This window comes from Cervus canadensis, chromosome 18 (genome assembly GCF_019320065.1).
Source record: "Cervus canadensis isolate Bull #8, Minnesota chromosome 18, ASM1932006v1, whole genome shotgun sequence".
Lineage (NCBI taxonomy): Eukaryota > Metazoa > Chordata > Mammalia > Artiodactyla > Cervidae > Cervus > Cervus canadensis.
The window spans coordinates 50,858,198-50,878,753 of record NC_057403.1 but is presented as its reverse complement, the minus strand read 5'-3'; the positions used below and the strand labels follow the sequence as shown (position 1 = coordinate 50,878,753).

Here is a 20,556-nt window from a genome sequence, read left to right as displayed (position 1 = left end):
CAAGGTGCCCAGGGATACACCCTAAGGCCAGGCTTACCCCAGCTTGGTCCTGTGGCCTACACCTGTCGCCTTCCACCTGGGGCCAGCCATTGGACAGGGCGTTATGAACTTAGCGGGCAGGGCACCTCTGCTCAGAAGACACCCCTGGCCTGAGAAGAGCACAGACCCCAAGATGTAATGAGCTTAGATCTCTGACTCCTAGAGATCAGAGTACGTGATTTCAGGTGGGACTTGTGTCCTAAGTGGGGACCCTGCGTGGCGGGGTCCCATGGGGAACTACGAGACCAGGGATCCATATTTGCACTGCCCAGGGCACCAGCTGTCCCATGGCTCACACCTCACCTGTCTCCTCCCACTCTGATGGGCCCTGGGGACACAGCCTCTGGGTGACCTCCACCCTCACGGCCACCTAGTTGTGAGCAGAGGACAGCCCCTTGGGTCCCAGTAAGGGCAGGAAAGGAGGTGCAAGTATAATCTGTCTCAAAAGGAAAAAGGTTGAAGGCATTGGGGTTTCCAGGGAGGGACCCCTCCCCTCACAGCCACATCTGCCCTCCTGAGAGGGGTTGTGTACAAAGAGCATGTAATTAATTTATTTATTTCTTTACACATAACTGAAGTGATGTTACAGTACATAAGTTATTTACAACTGTGCAGTAATGTGTTGCAAAATAAATTATCTAGAAGGCAGCAAAAGTACATTGTGAACGTGTATAAAACTGTACAGCGTTTACGGGTACACTTTTTATATGATTATTGGCTCTGTAGTGTTTCAAGTTATGTTCTCAGAAAGAGAAACAAAATGCCCAAGATTAAAGGAAAAAATATACAAACCACGTGGATTTGACTCCATTAAAAACACAACTGAGTGTCCTGCCTCCATGTCCCTGTGAGGCGGGCGGGCGGCGCAGCCAGGCCCTCGCCCAGCCCAGCGTCCTGGCCCCAGTCGGAGGCCCGAGCCATCGGCAGCTTCATGGTGACAGGACGGTAGCCGGTCCGGTGCTCTCCCCGCCCTCTGACCAGAGACCACTCTTGCTGAGGGGTAGACGCCTTAGTTTTATTCTCTTGAGTCGATCAAAAATGGAACCAGGAATTTAAAGACTGCTCTCCATCCTGCAGCTCCTGAGATGCCTGTGCAGCCGCCAGAGAAGAGCCCGAGGCCACCATGCCCGTGCCTGTGCCCCCGGCTCCGTGTCCTCCCGCGGGGGCCGGTAGGAAGGAGGCGCACCAGGGACCCAGTGCGGTTTCTCCCTGGGTGTCCCCACTGGGGACGTGGTCTCCTCCCGCCGCCTGGACTCGGCAGCAGACGTCAGGGGGGCTCGCCTGTGTCCTGTGCAGCCGTCCCTGCGCGTCAGGCCGGCAGGAGCACAAAGTCGTCATTGACGTCGACCATGGGCACGTAGAAGGACGGCACCTCATTCACGCACAGGGACTTGTGCCCGGCGGGGTCCAGCTCCTGGACCTTCAGCTGCCACTCCATCCTCTGCACGGCGTTGAGAGCCGCCGCCTCGTGCTGCTGCCGCATCAGGAGACACGTCTGCACGGGAAACGCAGCAGGTGAGGAGGGAGGAGAGACCCTGCCTCACCCACTCCCCCTGCCACAGCGCTTCTGCGAGGTCAGGGCGGGGGACCCTTTTGAGCTCTGGCCTTGGGACGGCCTCTTGCATCTGGGTCTCATCCTGCCCGGTGAGTGGCCTTGCTGAGCACACAGGCGTCTGTCCATCCCTGCTTCATGCCCCTACCCCTGGGGGTTTCGCCTCTAGTCAGAACTTTTAACAGTTTTGCTTTTCTGTTTTCATTTTACAATTACTTTATTTATGGCTGGTGAGATTGGCTTCATTTGCATTCTCAATATTAGAAATAGGTACCAAGACAAACAGACTGTTAAAGCCTGTGCTGTGTATTTCATGTTAAGAATGCCGAATGTTGAAATGAGGACAGTACCTGGGTTACCCAAATGGGTCTTAACCCGAGGCAGCACATGTGGACTTGGGGGGTGGTGTGAGGGAGTGAGGGTGCGGGGCACATTTTGGGAACACATGGGAGATAGAAGCATGGCAGGTGGGAGCACAGACTTGGGTTAACAGACTTAACGATGTGACAGTGATTATGCAGGAAGCTCATCTTATTTTCTTAGATGAGCACACAAGCATTTAGGGCAGGATATCACAGTCTCTAAATTGCTTTAAAATAATTCAGTTTAAAAAACTTTCAGAACTAAGCCCTGTGTGCACCAGCAGGCCAGGCGTCCTCGGCACACACAGTCACTCATGATCCTCAGAGTCACGCTGCTCTTACTTAATTTAAGGTACTACATAGTGTCTCCATCTCTGGGTGCTCCTGAGACGGAGCTACTCCTGGGCTTCTGAACTGCTGTACGTACAGTCCGAGTTTTCAGACTGAAATGAAACTGTTAGGCTGAAACCCCGTGACACCCAACAGGCAGGCCTGTTTACCCAGAAAACTGCCCTGAAGATGTGTCCGGGGCTGCGGGACCTGAGGAGGGCAGCCTGTCTCCTAGTGGGACCACTGTGGTCCCAAACAAGCGGCCACGCGCAAGGAGCCTGTTCCATGGGGGTATGGCCATTTCGTGCCCCTGCACTCTCTGTACCTCACCAGTTTCTTTTTCTGTCCATTAATTTTTAAGTTCTTGGCACATTAAGGAAATTTAGACTTCCGTGGACTTTTTAATGTACCAAGTCTCATTTTACTTTGGTCAAAAAGTATCTCCCTATAGCAAAGTTTTCCACGCAGCTCCCTTCAGGCAGGCTGGTGGTGGGAGGACTGACCATGTGACCTCCACACTGTCACCCTGGAGCTTGTCAGAAATGCGGCCTCAGCCAAGCCTGAACGCCCTGTAAGCTGTTGCCTCTCTGCTCTGGGCCCCTGGCCACCCCCTTGGGTATGGTGCTGGGGGCAGGGGTCACCGAGGTAAGGTGGGGGTGAGGCTGGCAGCCCAGTGTGGAACCTGGGTCTCGCCTCCATCAACTCCACACTCGGCAGCCCTGCCTCATGGGCGCTAACTCTGTAGCAGGCGCATCACTGCCGGTGTGTGTTCACGCGCCTACAGAGGAGGACGTGCTTCTTACTTGCTAAGCTCTCTATCTCCCCCCCGTCCTCTGCCTGCTGCACTGGTCAGCACATCCAGGGCAGGGCTGCTGGTGGATGCTGTGACCTTTGAGGAGGGTCAAGGTGGGGTCCCACAGAGGTCTGACCGCCAGCTGGTGACAGGAGCTGCTCCCCGCACACCTGGACAGGAGGGAAGACACTCTAAGAGGCAACATGGGGGCGGGGAGGCCTCGCTCGCTTGCTGCCAGCTGGGCTCAGAGCCGGTGTGAAGCTGCCTCCTCCACACGCAGCCCCACAGCAGCCGCCCCCACCCGGAGAGCCCGGCCCACCGCTGCCGCTCAGGGAGGAGGGGCTCACCTTCATGCGGTCGTACTTGTCGTCCACGTCCTGCAGCCAGGATATGAACTGGCGGGCGTTGAACCGGTCCCGCACTGACTTGTTCTCATCACCCTGCAGGGAGAGCCAAATGCACGTGAGCATCCGGAAGGGGGAGCTTCCTGGCGGTCAAGACCCCCTCACACTTGGGGTGCAGGTTCTAGAACCCCCCCAGTGCCCCCATGTCAAGGGCCAACCGGCAGGACACACACACACACCCCCGCCCTCCTAAGGGGCCCAGGAAGCCACCCCTCCCCAACACTGTCCAGGGTGGAGCCGCCCTGCTCGTGACTCTGGACCCCCTCAGGGTGAGTGCACGATGGTATCTGTCCAGTTTCTTCTTTGTGAAAACTGCAAGTGGTTTTTTCTTTCAAAAGGACATTTGGGAGGCCTGAGGTGGCTGAGGTCCCCTGCAGTGGACAGTGGTTTAGGACCAGGTGTCCCCACTGGCTCCTGCCAGCTGGGTGGGTGGGGGCCACCTGCCTGAAGGGGCCCCAGTCCAAGACCTCCCGTCTCCTGGACCTTCAAGAGGAAACCCAGAAACGCCCTTTCAAGGTCAGCAGATCCTTTTTCCTTTTATATGCAAAAAGCAAAACTTCCACGTGTCACCACTAGCACATTACCTAAGGAAAGCTTTTAAAGTTTTTGTATCCTTAAAGATTGTATGTAAGTGAATGGAAAATCTTTAAGGCACTAATAAAAAGTTTCTAACCACTGTTATGTCACATGTGGCGGCCTCCATGTGATCTGCCAGTGGGTGGGGGAACTTGGTGCCGAGGCCTGAACAGGGACAGAGGCAGAAGGCAGGCCTAGAAGGACACGCTCTGGGCTGTTTTCAGAGTTGCAGTGGCTGATGAGAGGAGAAAGGTCAGGGTGCACACAAGTTGGCTTGCTTTTTGCACGTTAGATCTCTGACATGTCCATGCATGGGGTGGGGGCTCTGAGGGGCACAGGTTCCACCTACTGGGACAGAGGTCAGGCGGGAAAGGTTGTGACCTTGTGGGACAAGTCCACCCCTGGGGGTGGAGAGAGGCGGGCTGGACCCTTGGAGTGGACACGCAGGGCCACCCTGGAGGACCAACGAGGCAGACCGTGTGCTCCAAGAGGTGGCGCCCTGGGCCCTGCCCCAGACCAGCGAGTCACTGGTAATGGGCCCCTGGGGCTGCCTGCTGTCGGTGGCAGCACCGTGTCCCCAGGGCGACGGTCTCTCTGGGTCCTCTGCTCAGGAAGCCCCAGGGCAGCAGCTCTGGCTGCTCGTGTCCGAAATGCATGTGAGCCTCAGAGGAAATGGTCGGCAGATGCCCAGCCCACGCCCCACCTGGCTCTCCAGCGGCATGTTGTACACCTCCGAGTCCAGCAGCATGGTGCAAGCACTGAACGGCACCGCCTGGTTCGCGATGGTCCTCGCCGCCCGGCAGTGGACTCGTAGGATCTCCTGTTCGCAGGAGACGATCAGCTTTTCCTGAAGAAGAGGGGCCAGTAAGCTGAGAGGGTGGGAGCCGGGTGCCCCAGGCCCATGGCCGCATACTCACCCGCTCGATGCTGTGCTGCAGGCGAAGCTTCCCCCGCACGGCCTCCTGCTGCTTGAACAGCTCCTTCAGGGGCTCTGCCAGTGAGGGTGGGGGCGCGATCTGTGGTCACAGGAGAGACGGGCTCACCAGGGGCCGGGAGCTGCCCCAGCCCCACTCACCCTGAGGACCACAGTCCCATGATACCAAGCCAGGAGCCCGCAGCAGCTGGATGCTTTGTCCCTGAGAGCAGGTGAGTGAGCCCCCCTCCCCCGAGGGAGTTGCAGGCACCTGTGAAGAGGGAGGGGGAGGAGGCAAGGGAAGCCAAGAACCGGGTGTCTGCATCACTACCCTGGTACGGTGAGGGGACAGAGGACTGGCAGGGTCCTCTGTTTACCACAGGCTTCACGCACCCCAAGTTGATATGAGGCCCACTGGGACGCTGCTGCCCAGAGGCAACACAGACAGGACAGTGGGCCTGCCCGTCTCCAGGGTGTAGGGCTCACCCGGCTACCTTGGAAGAGACATCGCCAGGCCAGAGGAGCCCATGGATGCCAGTGGCGACCTCCCAGGGAGAAGCCAGTGCTTCTGAGTCACACAGGAAATGTGCAGCCATGACCACAGGCTGGAGGGGGCAGGAGGGAGGAACAGCCCCCAGCTGCAGACAGACTGCACTTGAGGCCCACACTTGAGGTATGTGCTGTCTTCCAATCTTTTGGTTTAAAATAGGCTCAAAACTTGAAAAGAGAAACCCAGCTGGGTCTCTTCAGCTGCCTGCCTGCCCCCTCAGGGCCCAGGGCACCTGGCAGATGTCTCTGTCGGGGTCTCGGCCCTGAGAACCCCTCCTCCTGCTCCTGAGGGTGGAAGCCCAGGCCCAGCTGCGGGGCAGTCTACTGTGGGTGAACTCGGGTGGCAGGGGCACAGCGCCCTCAGCTGTTGCCGGTTTTCTAGTTCCGAGTTTTCTACAGACAAACAGCAGAAAGTCCCTCTCCCTGAACAGAGATCCCAGGACAGGTTCCTGAACCTAGTGCCTCAGGCCCCGTCTGTCTGGGGATAGGCCGCACATGTGGGACATGGCCAGCCTTGAGCCTGATGGACAGAACAAGAGGAAAGCTGGGTTTTCCGCAGAGGTGGGGGTGGTGTCGATGTAGTGCACACGTGTGAACAGGTGGCGCCTGGGGAGCATTGCGAAGCTCGAGCGGCCAGGCTCTGGCTACGGGTGAAGAGAGGTGGCCCAGCGGGGCTCTCCTGGCCACGAGCCCCGTGCCTGCTCCTGGGTAGGGGGTGGGGGGACAGCCGAACTTGGAGGACACGCTTCCCCAGAGGTCCTTGTGGCAGGACCTGCCCACTGCCCAGATGCAAGTATGAGGATGGGACAGGGGGTGTGCATGGCGGGGCTTGGATGGTCACAGCTGCACGAATGTGGGGTGAACCATGGCACAAGGGAGCATGGGGCATGTGAGCAGACGGCCGACAGGCAGGGTGGGGGCCTGTGTCTGGCAGGCCTGCTGGGTGGGGACCTGCTTCAAGGAGGCAGGAGCAGTGCCCTCGGGCCCCTGGGGAAGAGAGGTCTAGGGCCAGGTTCTGTAGAGGCCTCATGCTGTGGGAAGGGCCGCAGAGGGGGTTGGGCGTGCCTGAGGCGAGTGGGCCGGGGTCCAAGCACAAGGTGACCTGGTGGCTGCGGGGCAGGAGGCGACACTGGGCAGTGTCGTGGGCAGACGGTGAGTGGCAGAGGCCAGTGTGGAGGGGGCTGCTCCCCGCCTCCTGGGTGGGCACTCACCACGGGGATGTGCAGCTTGCTGAGTGGCTTGCCGTCCAGGAGGTAGGAGCCGGTGTAGGTGACGTACTCGGCGTAGCACTGCGGCGCCTGCGGGCTGATGTAGCACAGGATTTTGCGCTTCTCCTCGATCTTCTTCCGGATCTGCAGGTACTCAAAGTATGGGTTGGACCTGTCGCTGTGGTAAGGCTCGATGGCGTCCAGCTTGATGGCGTCCACGATGGCGGCCAGCGTCTGCTGGATCACCTCACGTGTCTGCCGCGTGGACGTGTGCATCTGCTGGGCCAGCTGCTGGCTGGAGCGCTGGAAGCGGCGTTTGCGTGGGTGCTGGGCCTGGGGGTCGTCATCCTCAGAGCCTCGACCCTTGGCCCTGGGGGTGGGCGTGGGCTCCTTTTCAGTGGGCGGTGAGCTCTGCTTGTGCTGGTTGGCCAGCATCTGGGCGCGGGTCCTGGTCATGCGCTGAGGGATCTCCTCCACTTTGGGTGCCTTCGGGGCCTCGGCCATCGGTTTAGGTTCTGGTTCGGTGGATTCAGGCTGGACGCCGTCAGGGGGCCCCTCGAGCCCGGCACTGTCCTGAGGGCCAGCCCCATCTGCCACGTGGGCCTGAGCCGAGCCATCCACGGGGGCATCAGGGGCGCTGTGGGGCGAGGCCGAGGAGTCTTGGCCCTCAGCCTCCTCACCTCCACTCCCTGGTGGACGCTGCTCTGAGAGGGCTGGTGTGAGCCCTGAACCAGGGTGGGAGTCCTCGGGCGCCCTCCCCTCTGGCCTGGACCCTGCCTCTGCCGTGGCCTCAGGCAGCACTGCTGGCTTCGGCTCCTCCGGGGGCTCCGTTGCGGCTTCGGTGGGGAGCCGGGTGGCCACCTGGTCAGGAGGCGACACCAGCTGTTGGTCAGCAGCTGCCCCAGTGGGCTCCCCGCCGCCTGGGAGCACAGGGGCCCCCAAGGGGGTGTTCTCTGGAGGAACGAGAGGAGACTCTTCCACAGGCTCTGCTTCCACGTCAGGAACATCCTTGGTCTGGAGAGGGAGCTCTGGCAGTGAGAAAGGCCCCAGGTCGAGGTCGTCCTCGGCAGCGGGGAAGGCACCGGGCCAGGGCACCGGCTCCACCTGGCCGAGCGCCGACAGGTTGTGACCCCCTTCCAGGAAGTTATTCTCCAGAGGCCCCAGTGCCTCCACCTGAGCCACAGCCGTCACACACGCAGGCTCTGGGGGCGCGTCAGGGGGCGCGTCCGGAAGGGGCTTGCAGTTACTGAAGAAGGACTCCAGCCGAGAGGGAGGGGCGAACGCGGCCGACTCCTCGGAAGTGTTCACTGCAGCTGGGACTGCTCCCTCGGCCTCGTCCTTAGCTTCCAGTCCCGGCTCGGGGACCGGCAAAGGGTATGAGACGGGGGATGCCGGGTAAGGGGGCTCAGGATGGAGCGACTCGGCCGGGCAGAAATGTTTCGGGGACTCTGGGAACCTCTGTGGGGACTTAAGTAGGAGGTCCGACCCCACAGGCCAACTGGCTGTGTCACCAGGAGCACCCCCAATAAGGCCAGGGGGCAGGCCCTGCTCTGCAGCAGCAGGATGCGCCCATTCGACTGGCTCCTCTGTGATGACCGTGCTGAAAGGGCCCTCATCCAGGGGCTCCAGGAAGCTGGGCTCTGGGGGGATGATAGCTGCAGTGGCCTGCTGGTCCTCCGTGGCATCCAGGGGAATGCCAAGGTCAGGGGGGAGGGCCCCCTCCATGGACGGGGCCAAAAGCTCATCTCTGTGTGAAGGGGGGGACTTGGCTTGTAAACTAACGAAGGCGCCCTCTGGGGAGGGGGTGAGGTTGACTGTGGCCGCAGGCGGGCAGTGCAAGGCGTCGACTTTGGGGGAGGGCATGCCATAGTCCGGGGAGTAATACCCTGGAGACAGGCAGGCGAACTTCTCCGCAGGTGCTGGGGGGCCAGGGGCTTTGTCCTCGGGGTGCTGCCCTGGCGAGCTGTAGCTGGGTGCAGCGGGGACGCTCTGCTGTCTGAACAGCTTGTCCCCGAGGCCAAACTCCTCCTCGGGGGTCCTCCTGACGTCCACGGAGACCGAGCGGTAAAGGTTCGTGCACAGTGGCCTCGTTGGTGTCTGGCCCGGGGTCTCTGAAATCCCACTTGTGGCCACGGAGAACCTGTCAAAGAAAGAGGGTGAGCAGGCGCTGGCGGAGGTGCTGGACATCGGCTGGGGGTCCGTGCAGTCAAACATGAGGTCGGGGTAGTCGTCAGCGCTGCAGGACGGGGTCCGGGGTGTGTGCATGGCCTCCTCGTAGCTGGGGCAGGACACTACCGAGGCAGGGGTGGGGACCCCAGTGGGCCGGCCATGGTCAGGCCTGGGGGACGCAGGCAAGACCTCTTTCATGTGGGGTCCCGCCAGCCAGTCCCGGGGGTCCACTGCTAGTCCTGGGTGGGGCTTGTTCTCGGCGGCAGAGGCAGGAGGAGCAGACTCCTTAGGTTTTCTGTCCTTTGGGGCAAGGTCGGGACCAGGCGGCTTCTTGGGCGGGCCGTCCAGACTCTTCTTGCGCGCGTCCTCGGCGGGCCGCGCCTTCTCCTTGAGTTTGGGGTCCCCGGAGCGGTGCCGCAGCTTCTCCATCTGCCTCATCCTCTCCTTGTGCCGCTTGTGCCGCTCCTCGATCTCCAGGTCCTTCTGGGACAGCATCCGCTCGAAGCTGGTCATCATCAGGTCCCCGTCGCCCAGAAGCTTCTCCCGGGGTCTCACATCTTTCTTGCCCGGGTCTCTGGTCGGGAGCAGCTTGTCATTTCCATTGCTGAGCTTCGTGGGGTCACCCTTCTCCTTCTCAGGATTCTCCTTGATCTTCTCCTTCAGCCTGGCCTCGCCAAGCTTCCCACCCTCGTCCTTGGCCTTGTCTCGGAAGGCGCCGGGGGCGGTGTCCCTGGCCAGGGGCTTGGGCTCCTCGCGATGGTGCCGCTCCCGATGCCGCTCCTTGTCCTCCCGCCACCGCTCGCGGTGCTTCTCCCGCCGCCGCTTCTCCTTCAGGAGGCTGAGGGCGCTGGAGCCATAAGGCCGCAGCTCCTTCTCCACCTTCTTGGGGGGTTCTCGTTCAGGATCGTTTTTCTCCTTCTTTTCAGTAGAAAACAACTCAAGGGCTTTATCCAGCTCATCCTCTGCGTCAGCTTTGGAGCCGTAGGAGGTGCCGTAAGCATCGCTGTCCAGGAGCTCCTTCTCGTACTGGCTGGTGTCCTTCCGGCTGCTTATGTCCTTATAGTCATCGCTCTTGTCCTTCTTCTCGAGCTTGTCCTTCTTGCCCCGCTCTCGATCGTGGCTCTTCTTGGAGGATGATGAGGCGTGCCGGTGCCGCTCCCTCTCCCGCACCCGCTCCTCTGGGGGCTCCGGGAAGGACACGTCCAGGAGGGCGCTGAGGCTGGGGTCCTGGCCGCGGTCGGGGAAGCCGTCGGAGGATGCCTCGCTGGCCTTGTCATTGGAGTCCTCCCGGAAGTCCTGCAGGGCCTCCTCCTCCAGCCGCTCCAGCAGGCTCTTTTCCGCCTCGGTGCCCTTGCTGGCCTTCCTCTCACGGCCCTGCTCTCGGTCCGGCCTCTCCCGGTGCCTGGTCTTGGTCTTGTCCTCCACAGGGGGCCTTTTCTCCCCCTTCTCGGGCGGCTTCTGCTTGCTCCTCTTGTCCTGCACGGAGTCCACAGACGTGCGGTCCTTCCTGTCCTTCTTCTCCTTGTGCTTCTCAAAGGTCTTCTCCCTCCTGTCCTTCCCCCCGTCTGTGGCCCCCTTCTCCTTCTTCTTCTCCCTCATCTCTTTGTCCTTCTGCTTCTCAGCATGGGGTTGCCTGTCGGCTGAGTGCTTCCGGTGTCGGTCGGGGGGGTGCACCTCCCGCCCGTCCTCCCTCTCTGGGGGGCCGTCCCCTCGCCCCTCACTCGCCTCCCCAACTTTGAATCCGCTGGCTGTGTAGTCGTCTTTTTCATCTTCACTCTCATCTGTGAAGATATCTGCAATATACCAGCTCTTCTCTTTGCCCTTTTTCTCGTCTTTTTTTTCAGAGAAGTCCTCAGAGAGTATTCCAGGGAAGGCCTTCTCCCGTTTGTCTCTGCCTTGGTCAAGGGATGCCTTCCTCTCCTTGTCTTTGCTGTGCACGTCTTTATGCTTTTCCTTGGCATCCTTTTTCTCTTTAAAACACTTATCAAACTCTCTGTCCCTCTGACATTTCTCAAGGATGAGTTTTTCGCTTTTGTCCTTGTCGCTGGACTTCTCCTTGTGCTTCTCCAGCTTCAGCTTCTCCTTCTTCTCCTTCTCCCTCCCTGGGTGGTGCCTCTCCCAGGGTTCCAGGCTCTTCCCAAAGTCACAGCCATACTCTTTCAGGTCCTCCCTGTGCGCCTCCTCGGACTTCACGCGGCCATCTCTCCGCTCCTTAGCAGCCTCCGGGGGCTCCTTGCGGTCCCGGCTGCCCTCGGTGGACTCGCGCCGCCGTTTGTCCTTCTCACAGAGAAAGCTGGGGACAGCCCTGTGCCTGTCAGCCACATGCTCTCGCCGCCGCTCCAGGCCATCCCTGTCCTTCTTCCGAGAGAAGACGTCTCTGTCACCGCGCTTCTCCCGGGCCTTGCTCTCCCGCCTCTTCTCCTTGCTGTCCTCCTTTACCGTCTCCAGGATCAGCCTGGCCACAGAGTCGCTCTTCATGTCCCTGTAGTCTGTCACTGGGGAGTCCCAGCTGTCTTCCCCTTTGAAATCGAAGGAGGAATCTGACAGGTCCGAGAACCAGCGATCCTGCTGGTCATCAGAGAGACTGAACTTGGTGTCTTCGTTTTCCAGAAACTGGCTTTTGTTACAGTACTCGTCAAAAGCAGAGTCCTCCCGATACCCTTTTTCTTTTCTGAGTTTTTCTTTATCCTCCTTGAAGATCTTCTCCTTCTCTTTGGGAATTTTTTCCTCCTTAAAGTCATTCTTTTTCTCTAACTTTGAGGGCCTGTCTTTGGACTTCTTCTTTCTTTCCTCTTTGTAGAGTCGCAGCTTCTCCTCTTTAGGAGACTTTTCCTTCAGCAGCCTCTCCTTCTCGGCCTTGTTTGAACGGTCCTTCTCCTCCCGGAAGGCCCTGCCCCCGTCCTTGTTCAGGTCCCTGATTCTCTTCAGCGACTTCTCCTCTCTGGAGACCTTGATCATCTCGTCCTTAAAGAGCCAGTCTTTCTCTTCTGACTTCATCTTGCTGAGCTTCTCCTCTTTCTTGCAGTGGTCTCTCTCATGCTTCAGGCCCTTCAGCTTGTTCTCAGCGGACACGTCATCCAGAAGGATGGCCTTGTCTGCCCTCTGCTTCGAGTCCTCGTACTCGTAGGTAAAGCTCTTCAGCTTCAGTTCCTGGCTGACAGAGCACAACCCCTTCTCCTTGCTTTTGTGTTTGTGTTTAGTCTTGTGTTTCTTGACAACTTTGCCCTCCTTGTCCAGCTTGGGGATGGCGCCGTCCCCGCTAGGGAGGAAGGAGTTCTTCCTGTCAGGCAGTGCGCCCTGCAGGCCGGCCCTCTTCTTGTGCTCCTGCCTCTTCCTGACTGGCTTCAGTGACTCCACGCTGGAGCCTTCGGAGGAGCCGTCAGACTCACTGCTCAGTCTTGTCCTGGTGGAGTCTGACAAGGAGCTGACCTCGGACCAGGCAGGGGAGGAAATGGTTTTCCAATTGTCTGTCCGCCAGTGCTTGGCGTGTGGGTCCGCGTGGCCGGTGTTATGCTTCTGGGCAGTGGAGCTGCCGTGGGATGAGGTGGAGGAGGCAGACAAGGAGCTGAACAGGGCGGGGTCCTTCAGCACCAGCGGGGACTCCTTGAGGCAGCCCGGGCTCCCCGCCGAGTCCCCACCATCCTCGCCGCTCTCCGAGGACTCGCTCTCAGACTCAGACGAGCAGAACGTGTCACCCCTCTTCCCAAACCGTACTTCTTTGCCCTTTATTTCTTTCTTTCGCTTCTTTTTCACTTTATTTCTTTCCTTCTGCTGCTTGCAGTTCGAAGGCTCCCGGGTCTTGTTGCCGGGCAGCATGGTGTGGGCTGAGAGTCTCAGCTTCTCCCCCGCCCCCACGGCGACGCCGACGTCCTCCTCGTCAGACGTGTCCGACAGGATGCGATGAGACGCCTTCTTTGGTGCAATCGTGCTGTTTTTAGTGTAGCTTTTCACTTCCATCTTGGGTATAGAAATAAAACTATTTGACTTGGCCTCTCTTCTGTAGTCCTTTTTCAGTAAGTGTTTGTCGTCCACTGGGGGGGTTCTGTCCTGCTCGTCGTCCTCGTCAAACTCATACTCGTCCTTGACCGGGGTCACGGTTTTCTGCGGCTCCGGATTCTTGGCCTTGTGCTTTAGGCCCTTCTCAAACTCAGAGTCTGTGTTATTGCCATCGACCGAGCTGGAAGGTGCGAATGATGGGGCGTCCTCCTCCTCCTCCTCGGAGCTCTCTGCAGGAACAGGGAGAAAGGCGTCAGGAGCTGTTCAGGCAGGGGCAGTGGTAGACAAGCCCAGAACTTCAGTAACGTGACTGAGGCTGGCCCTGGGCCGAGTGGCCAGACAGGGGTCTGCACAGACAAGGGGCTGGAGATCTCGCACAAGAGCCCCTATCCAGGGTGGGGTGCCCTCACAGTCCGGAAGCTCCCATCAGCGCCAGGCATCCAAGCAGGCTGCCTGCAGTGGAACTACCTGTCCTGCCCCCCCGTTTCCCTGCTCCCCCCCACAGCACTGACCAGCTGAGCTCTCCTCACTAGACGTGTAGGTGCCCTTGCCCAGAAGCAGGTTCACCATGGTCGGGGAGCTGGCCACCTTCAGCGGTGTCTCGCCCTTCCTGTTGCTCTGCTGAGGGTTCCCTCCATACCGGAGCAGCAGCTTCACCACCTGTGTAGCAGCGAGAGGCACATCAGGGACGTGAGGAAGGTGGAGCGGCCACCACACCAGTGCCTGGTCATAGGGTCTGGGCAGGACCAGGCTGAGGGCTACAGGCTGTGTGTGCTACCCACCAGGCCGCTCCCTACCACAGACCCATCACACAGGCTCCTGGTATTTGGATGAAAATTGTGTACTGGGGGTGGGGGGGTGGGGGCTGTTACAGAGTAGGGAAAACAAAGACCAAGCCTCCACAAGCAGGTCTATTTCATGTTTTTTATTTTAAAAGTAAGATCACCTGTTTCTAGTCTGTGCCCAGGACCACTGAACCCAAGGACAGGCAGACCTTGATTTGTCATACTTTATAGAGATGAAGGTCTGTGCCAACCCTCCCTGTACCCAGCAAGTCTATCGGCACCATTTCCCTGAAGGCATTTGCTTCCTTGGTGTCTCTGTTACATTTTGGTGATTGTCAGGATATTTCAACCCTCTACCAGCAAAAAGATGACTGGCTGCAGATGATAGTTACATTTTTAATAATAATGTATTTCTCTCCTTTCTTTAAGGCCCTGCCATGGCTCATTTGGGATCTTAGTTCCCTGACTAGGGGTGAACTCGTGCCTCCTGCAGAGGAAGTGTGGAGTCCTTGGCACTGGACCTCCAGGCAAGTCTTGGAATAACGTATTTTTTAACTGGGGTGTAGTTAATGTTTTACACTCTTTTTTGATGTGGACCTTTTTTAAAGTCTTTGTTGAATTTGTTAAGATTTGCTTCTGTGTGTGTTTTTCTAGGCTGTGAGGCATGTGGAATCTTCACTCCCTGACCAGGGGCTGAAGTGGTGTCCGCTGCACTGGAAAGCAAAATCTTAACCACCAGACCACCAGGCAAGTCCCCTAGTTGATGTATCTGTCTTGACGAACAAGTGCAGGTTGTTCACAGACACTACTACTGCACACCCAACAGCGACCAGACAGTGGTCAGATGCATCAGGAAACCACTGCTCCGTTGCAGTCCTCACTCCAGTGGCCTCCCGGAGATGGCTGGCAGACAGGACAGGGAGAGCAGCAGCTGTGTTTCCACTGCAGGGGCTCCCCTGCCCTCTGGGACCGTGGACAACCCTGGGGCCAGAGGCTGGGCTCCAGGGCTGTGTCCTTGCTGTCTGCCAGCCAAGGGCCAGCCACCCCAGCCGCTGGAGGCCACCATGTTCCCAGCGCTGTGGTCCCTCCCTATAAGACTTGGCAATGCAGGCCAGTCCCCTTTACATGGAGAAAGGGTCTCTGCTGTACACACCCTTGTCCCCCTGTACAGTCCAGGGTCACTTCCCATCTCCTGGTCTTCCAGCTCCCCTCTGCGGAGGTCCCCCGTCCACAGGCCTCGTTGCATGTATACCTGCCCACTGCCCCGGGGATATTTTTACCAAATCCTTTGATAGTTCATGAATTTCTCAGCCTATTTCTCTAAAAGGGCTCTTAAGAAAGAAAAACAAACCCCTCTCATCTTCCCTAAAAGGTTACCTAATTCCTGACCTCAGCGCTTCAGTGTCCACAGGAGCTTTGGCATCTCGAGCCCAAAACCCTTCCCATCTCTCCTGGCACCCACGTGTTATTGTCCCATTATGTCCATCCCCTTGGCCGAGCTGCTGGTTGCCTGGCACCTGCCACCAGTGACCAGCGGGGCCACCACAAAAGACCAGATGTCACACGTCATTACGCTTGCCTCCCATCTCTAGACAGGGGCCTTTTCAGGACATTGTGGTGTGGACGTGGCCAGACCCTCACCTACACGTGTGTCTCCAGTGTTGGACCTGAGGGCTGGCACCCCAGATGCTCATGGCTCCTGGGCTGGTCACACAGGTCACCCTGTGTGGCTGCACCTGTCCAACGTGCCTGGTCTGACAGCACAGGTATGAGGACAGACAGAGCTCCTGCTCTGGGGCTGGCCACTCAACCTTCTAACATCCAACCATACCTGCGTGGCCAGAGCAGGGGTGGGGGGTGGTCAAAGACTCACTTCCTAGTCGCCCTGCCACCAGGAAAGAGAGAGATCAAGAAGCTGCAGCAGGCCCACCCAGGGGTCTGTGGGGAGGCACCCACCTTGTAGTGCCCATTGTTGGCGGCATCATGCAAGGGTGTATCATCATCCAGGCCCTTGGTGTTCACCTCCGCGCCCGCGGCCAGCAGCTGCTTCGCGACATCATAGTAGCCCCGGTTACAGGCCTCATGCAATGCCGTCCAGCCTGGAAACAGACACTCAGCACGTATGTGACTTAACCTTCAAGGCCACTTCCACCTTGGGCGGCACAGGAAACTCTAAGGACAGGCGCCCAGCCTGGGTGTTCTTTCCTGGGGCACCTCTGGGTTGCCCATGACCGCTAGCGGTTAACCCTACAGACTAGGAAGCTGTGAAGGGTCCAGACAGATGAGCAGTATCATCACACAGGAAAGCAGAGCAGACCGTGGGTTTGGACAGGCCTCCGTGCAGCAAGCGCCGAGGCCTCCCAGGGAGTGACCACCCCAGGGACTGGTCCCAGGGTTTTGGAAAAATTCAAGTTAGCACCTCTTAAAAATATCAGTATTCCTAAGTTAGGTTTGAATCAGACACATGGGGGTCCCGCTCGGCAGGGGTCCTGGGGTCCCAGGCCTCCTGAGAAGGCAGCTCTGGGTGCACAGGCAAGAGAAGAGGGTGCCGTGTCAGAGAGTCTGCCCTGGTCCTACCCTCCGAGCGCTCACCCGCAAAGTCCTTGACATTGACGTCCGCCCCCTCGCTGATGAGCTCCTTGATGCGCCGGGCATCCCCCCGGATGGCCGCCCGGTGCAGGCGGGTCTCCCCACGCTCGTTCCTCTTGTTCACTTTATCTTTGGTTTTTGAGGCAGAGTTGGGCGTCCCCTTCTGACAGACTGTCGACTGGGAGGGGTGCTTTGGTGTCATGTCCACTGCCGGCCAAGCAGAGGATGGCGGAGGTTAGCAGGTGGAACCCTTGGGGCTGGGCCCCCCCAGCCCTGGACCCCCCGGGCTCACCTGGGCTGTTAGCGGATTCCTCGGCTGTCATCTGCATGAGCAGAGCCACCTGCTGGCGCTCGGAGAGAGGGTAGCCAGCGCGGATCCCAGACAGCCCCATGCCGAAGAGCAGCCCGGCCTTGCGGGTGACGGGCTCCTTCCTGATCCGCTTCCGCTCAGGACCCTGCTTCTCTGTGAGGCGTGGGGGAGAGAGGGGACACTTCATGCCACGGCGCCCTCGACCCCGGAGCCTCACCTGGCCGCGCGGGAAGGGAAGGGACAGCTGGCGGCACGCAGGCCGCCCGGCATCACCTCTTCCGGCAGTAACTGTGCTGGGGACACAATTCCAACACCTCGTCACCAGCCACTGAAGCCAAGCCTGGCCCCCACCGACCATCCACTGCTCCAGGTGCCTCCCCAGACCGTTCCCTGCACGCCAGGCGGCGGGACGGCCAACCCGAGTCCCTGCTCACACAGGACGGGCCTCGGTCTAGCAACTGCTCGCGCCTGTGGTCCAGGGCCTCCGCCCCACCCGCCTCCGAGACAGTTCAGATGTAAAATGCAAACACAGTTTAGAGACCCATGGAGAGGTCAAGGCTGACTGGGCGGTACTGTACCTTTCTTCTTGCTTCTAGGAGCCTCCATCTCATGCCATGGCGCTTCGAGGAGCGAACCAGCCTTGCAGTACCACGGCGTGGACTGAGCTGGAGGCATCTAAAGGCATCAACACAGAGCACTAACAAGATACGGGGCCAGCCCGGCGCCCCCTCAGCCTCCTCACGACAAGCACGCTGCGCTCCTCAGGCCCCTCACACACACCCTGTTGGCCGCAGACAGCCACAGTGCCCGTGTCTCACGGGGCAGGGGTGATAGAAAAACACTCCGACTCCTGGGATCAGGAGCCCAAAAAAAGCTCATGGGAACTGGGGATCCACCAAGTCTCAGATCCCTCCCCTGCAGCCCTGTGTGTTCTGGGAGAGCCCCTGTGTGGGGTGTCCTAGGTCATGGGGTGCAGACCACAAGGTCACCACAGGGGCCACGCTCGAGAGGTTCTCCCTGCACCCCTGGGCTGGGTCAGACCCCAGAGAGAGGCAACGTCTCCACTCCCAGAACCACATACCTGGACCGCTCACCACATCAGGCCCCGCAAGCATATCACTTTCCATTTTCTTAAGAGTTTTCACTGCTATTTCCTTAAACTGCTTGTTTATAAAAACTATAGCTGTGACTTGCTGACAGTGCTAATCTGTGTCTTACGTGATCACCCCTCAAGCCACCCCACCAACTACTGATTTTTAACCTACCCCCAAGGCACAGGCCCAAGGAAGGAAATTCAGAAAAGATGCTCCTTATCGTTGACCAAGAGCCCTGCTCCCCCATAAGCTGTGAAGGCAGTAAGGAGGTGGCGGCACAGGGGCCCTAGCCGCAGAGGCCCTTGCACCAGACGCGGCTGGCAGAGCAGGAACCTGGTGGCTCCAAGGAGTCCTGAGAAATGAAGCCATGATAGGATGGCAGTCAAGCCGCAGGGCCCAGCCCAGAAGCTACGCCACAGGTGAGCGGTCACGCAGATCTGTCTGGGCACAGCCTCGCAATGTGGAAGGGCCTCAGACAGTCGGGGGTGTGTGGCCTCCCAAGGGCTCCTGCCCAGGGACAATGCAGACATGAATTCCCCGGACACAAGGACAGAAGCACAGCCTCCCACCAGGCTGCCCTGCCAAGTCCACGAGGTCACCCTGGGGTAGAAGCAAGCAGACCAGCCGCACTCCTCTTCCGCTGCACAGAGGTCTCGGGACAGACATGCCATGCCCGTGATTGTAAGACAGCAGAGGAACCAGCAGAAGGGCCACAGCCGACGCTCCTCCAGTCGCTGTGCAGGCAGTGACACCCAGGGCCAGGGTGCGCCTCGAGGGCTCCACCTGCTGCCCAGAGACTGACCCCAGCTGCAGGGCAGGGCCCCGGAGACCCAGGCCTGCAGTCTCAGGAAGAACGAAGGCCACCCATGGGTAGACTGAGCACATGGCAGGCAGGCCCCCCACCCTCAGGGATAGGAGAGCTGAGGCACCCCCAGCAGGAGTCCTCACGTGCCCTGTGTGAGGAGGTCTCACCCCACAGGTAGAGGTTTCCCAAGGCTTATCACAAAGGAATCCCTAAATGTAGTCCCATCTCCTGAGACGCCGGCTTCTCCACACTGAAGTGCAGTTTTTTTCCTACAGGTGCGGCCGCTGCCAGTATCTAGAGGAGCCCACGTCTGGCTGGGCTGTGAGTCCCGGATGGAGTAGGCGCCCACGGAAGCTTGGCCACAGAGGAGTGGAGGCTGGGGTGCAGGTGCTGTAGGAGGGCCCGCCTGCCTGGCTGCTTTGTCCTGTCAGCAAGCATCCACCCCAGCAAGGCCTCCTTCGTGCCCTGTGTGACGACCCTGAGGACACAGCAGAGGAAGTGTCCCAGGCAGTGGGCCACTCCTCGTGTTCGGCTAAGGTTCTGTTTCCTACATCCACCCAGAAGCAAAGCAGAACCTACAGGAAGCCCAGACGGCAGGTGCCAAGTTAAGAGACGTGGACACTGACAGGTGCGTGGGAGCAGCAAGGGCAGGCCAGGGATGATGTGTGGGGGCTGGAGGCACCGTGCCCTTCTCTGGACACCTGCCCCTTCCCAGGCTGATGGGGGAGTGGTCTCGTGAGCTGAATGTCCCCTCACCGCTAGGAAAGCGTGACTATGTGACTCAGCACCCTGATTCTCAAGCTTGGTCACCTTGCTGGTCCTCTGTGAAGTCAGCGCACGTTTATCATCTCTTCCTGGGATGTGATCACCCACCCGCAGCTGCAAGGATTCCAGCAGCCCTCAGGCCTTCGCTGGTGTCCCCCCAAGAGGCCACTGGAAGACGGCTCTGCTCCCCCCCCCAACTGCCCAGCTGGGGCTGTGGAGAGAGCAGCCCTGAGCACCTCTGTTTCAGAACCTGGCATGCAGAGTTGTGCCCCCTGACCCCAGCAGAACTGACAGCATCCAGCAGAGAAGAACCCCTGAGTCAGTGAATCCTGGCAGCAAGGACGCAGAGTGAGTTTCGGGAACAAGACCTCCCTATGAAACCAGGGCCACCTCTGGCTTTCGGGCAAGCTCTGCAGATGCCTTCCCCTCCACATCCCCCGGTCTACCTGACCCTCTTGAGTGGGGCCCGCTCTCACACCTACACAGCCACTGGGCGACCATGTGCTCTTTCCAGAGCTGGGCTGGATGCCCCAGCTCCCTTCTGCGCCTCACTGAGGGCTCACACCCTGCTGCCTGTGCTGTTTCCCAGTGCGGGAGCCCCATCCTCTCCGGAAGGCCATCTGGTCTCCTCGAACCAGCTTCCCCATGCAGCCCATCCCGCTGCTGCCACCTGGGGGTCTGTCCTCGCTTCCACCTATCCAGACAGAGTGGACAACAGCTGTTTCCAGCAGAAGCCATCCCGCAGGGGCAGGATGGCATGAGCCTGGGAGACCTCACGGCACCTGGGCGAAGGACAGCGTCCTCCGGCCCAAGGTATCATACAGCAGGCAGGCTGCCCTTGGCCTGTCGCTGCCACCAGAAGCCTGTGTCTGGGGCACAGGGTGAGTACCCGTCATCACACAGGCCTAGGCTTCCCAGCAGAGGGGTCTCTCTGAAGACTGGTTTGGCACAACAGTGGGGAGTCGATGACCCCCTCAGATGTCACCACCACCTACACCCCCCCCGAAGGGTGGGCAGGCATCCACAGTCCCCATGAAGTCGCAGGGCTCGGCAGCAGGCAGGAGGTGGAGTCAGTGCCAGGACCTGGCATCCTGACAGTGTCCTATCTCTTAGTCTCAGGAGCACACAGTCCACCACACAGGACAGAGTCACAAGACAGGCTTCTGACCAAGAAGCCAGCCTAGGCACAGTCCATACATGACAGATGCTGTCAGGTGACGGCTACATGGGGTCCTACCCATGTTACACTCTGGCCCTCTGAATGCCCCTAGACCAGCACAGGGCCTGTCACTCAGGCTGCAGTGATGACCTGCTATC

General features: G+C 59.4%; 1 protein-coding gene and 1 long non-coding RNA gene across 6 annotated transcripts in view; one reads left to right on the top strand and one right to left on the bottom strand.

Moving 5' to 3' along the window:
• Positions 1-568: 568 nt before the first annotated feature.
• Positions 569-20,556, bottom strand: part of ANKRD11 (ankyrin repeat domain 11) — a 120,320-nt gene continuing 100,332 nt past the window's right edge. For 3 of the 5 annotated variants that reach the window (XM_043437583.1, XM_043437582.1, XM_043437584.1), the window contains 9 exons: positions 16,558-16,728; positions 16,269-16,472; positions 15,633-15,775; positions 13,404-13,551; positions 6,730-13,121; positions 4,974-5,072; positions 4,760-4,903; positions 3,424-3,516; positions 569-1,534 (listed from right to left, as the gene is read on the bottom strand). In XM_043437583.1, the coding sequence (XP_043293518.1) occupies positions 1,349-1,534; positions 3,424-3,516; positions 4,760-4,903; positions 4,974-5,072; positions 6,730-13,121; positions 13,404-13,551; positions 15,633-15,775; positions 16,269-16,472; positions 16,558-16,728 (7,580 nt within the window). In that variant the 3' untranslated portion in view covers positions 569-1,348. Of the gene's footprint in view, positions 1,535-3,086; positions 3,247-3,423; positions 3,517-4,759; positions 4,904-4,973; positions 5,073-6,729; positions 13,122-13,403; positions 13,552-15,632; positions 15,776-16,268; positions 16,473-16,557; positions 16,729-17,153; positions 17,251-20,556 lie in introns of all 5 variants that reach the window. The other 2 variants (XM_043437586.1, XM_043437585.1) reach the window with 2 other exon arrangements.
• LOC122421515 lies at positions 5,081-14,205 on the top strand. Its single transcript, XR_006263509.1, has 3 exons — positions 5,081-5,202; positions 5,442-5,642; positions 14,106-14,205. It is a non-coding gene; the product is annotated as an uncharacterized LOC122421515 (long non-coding RNA).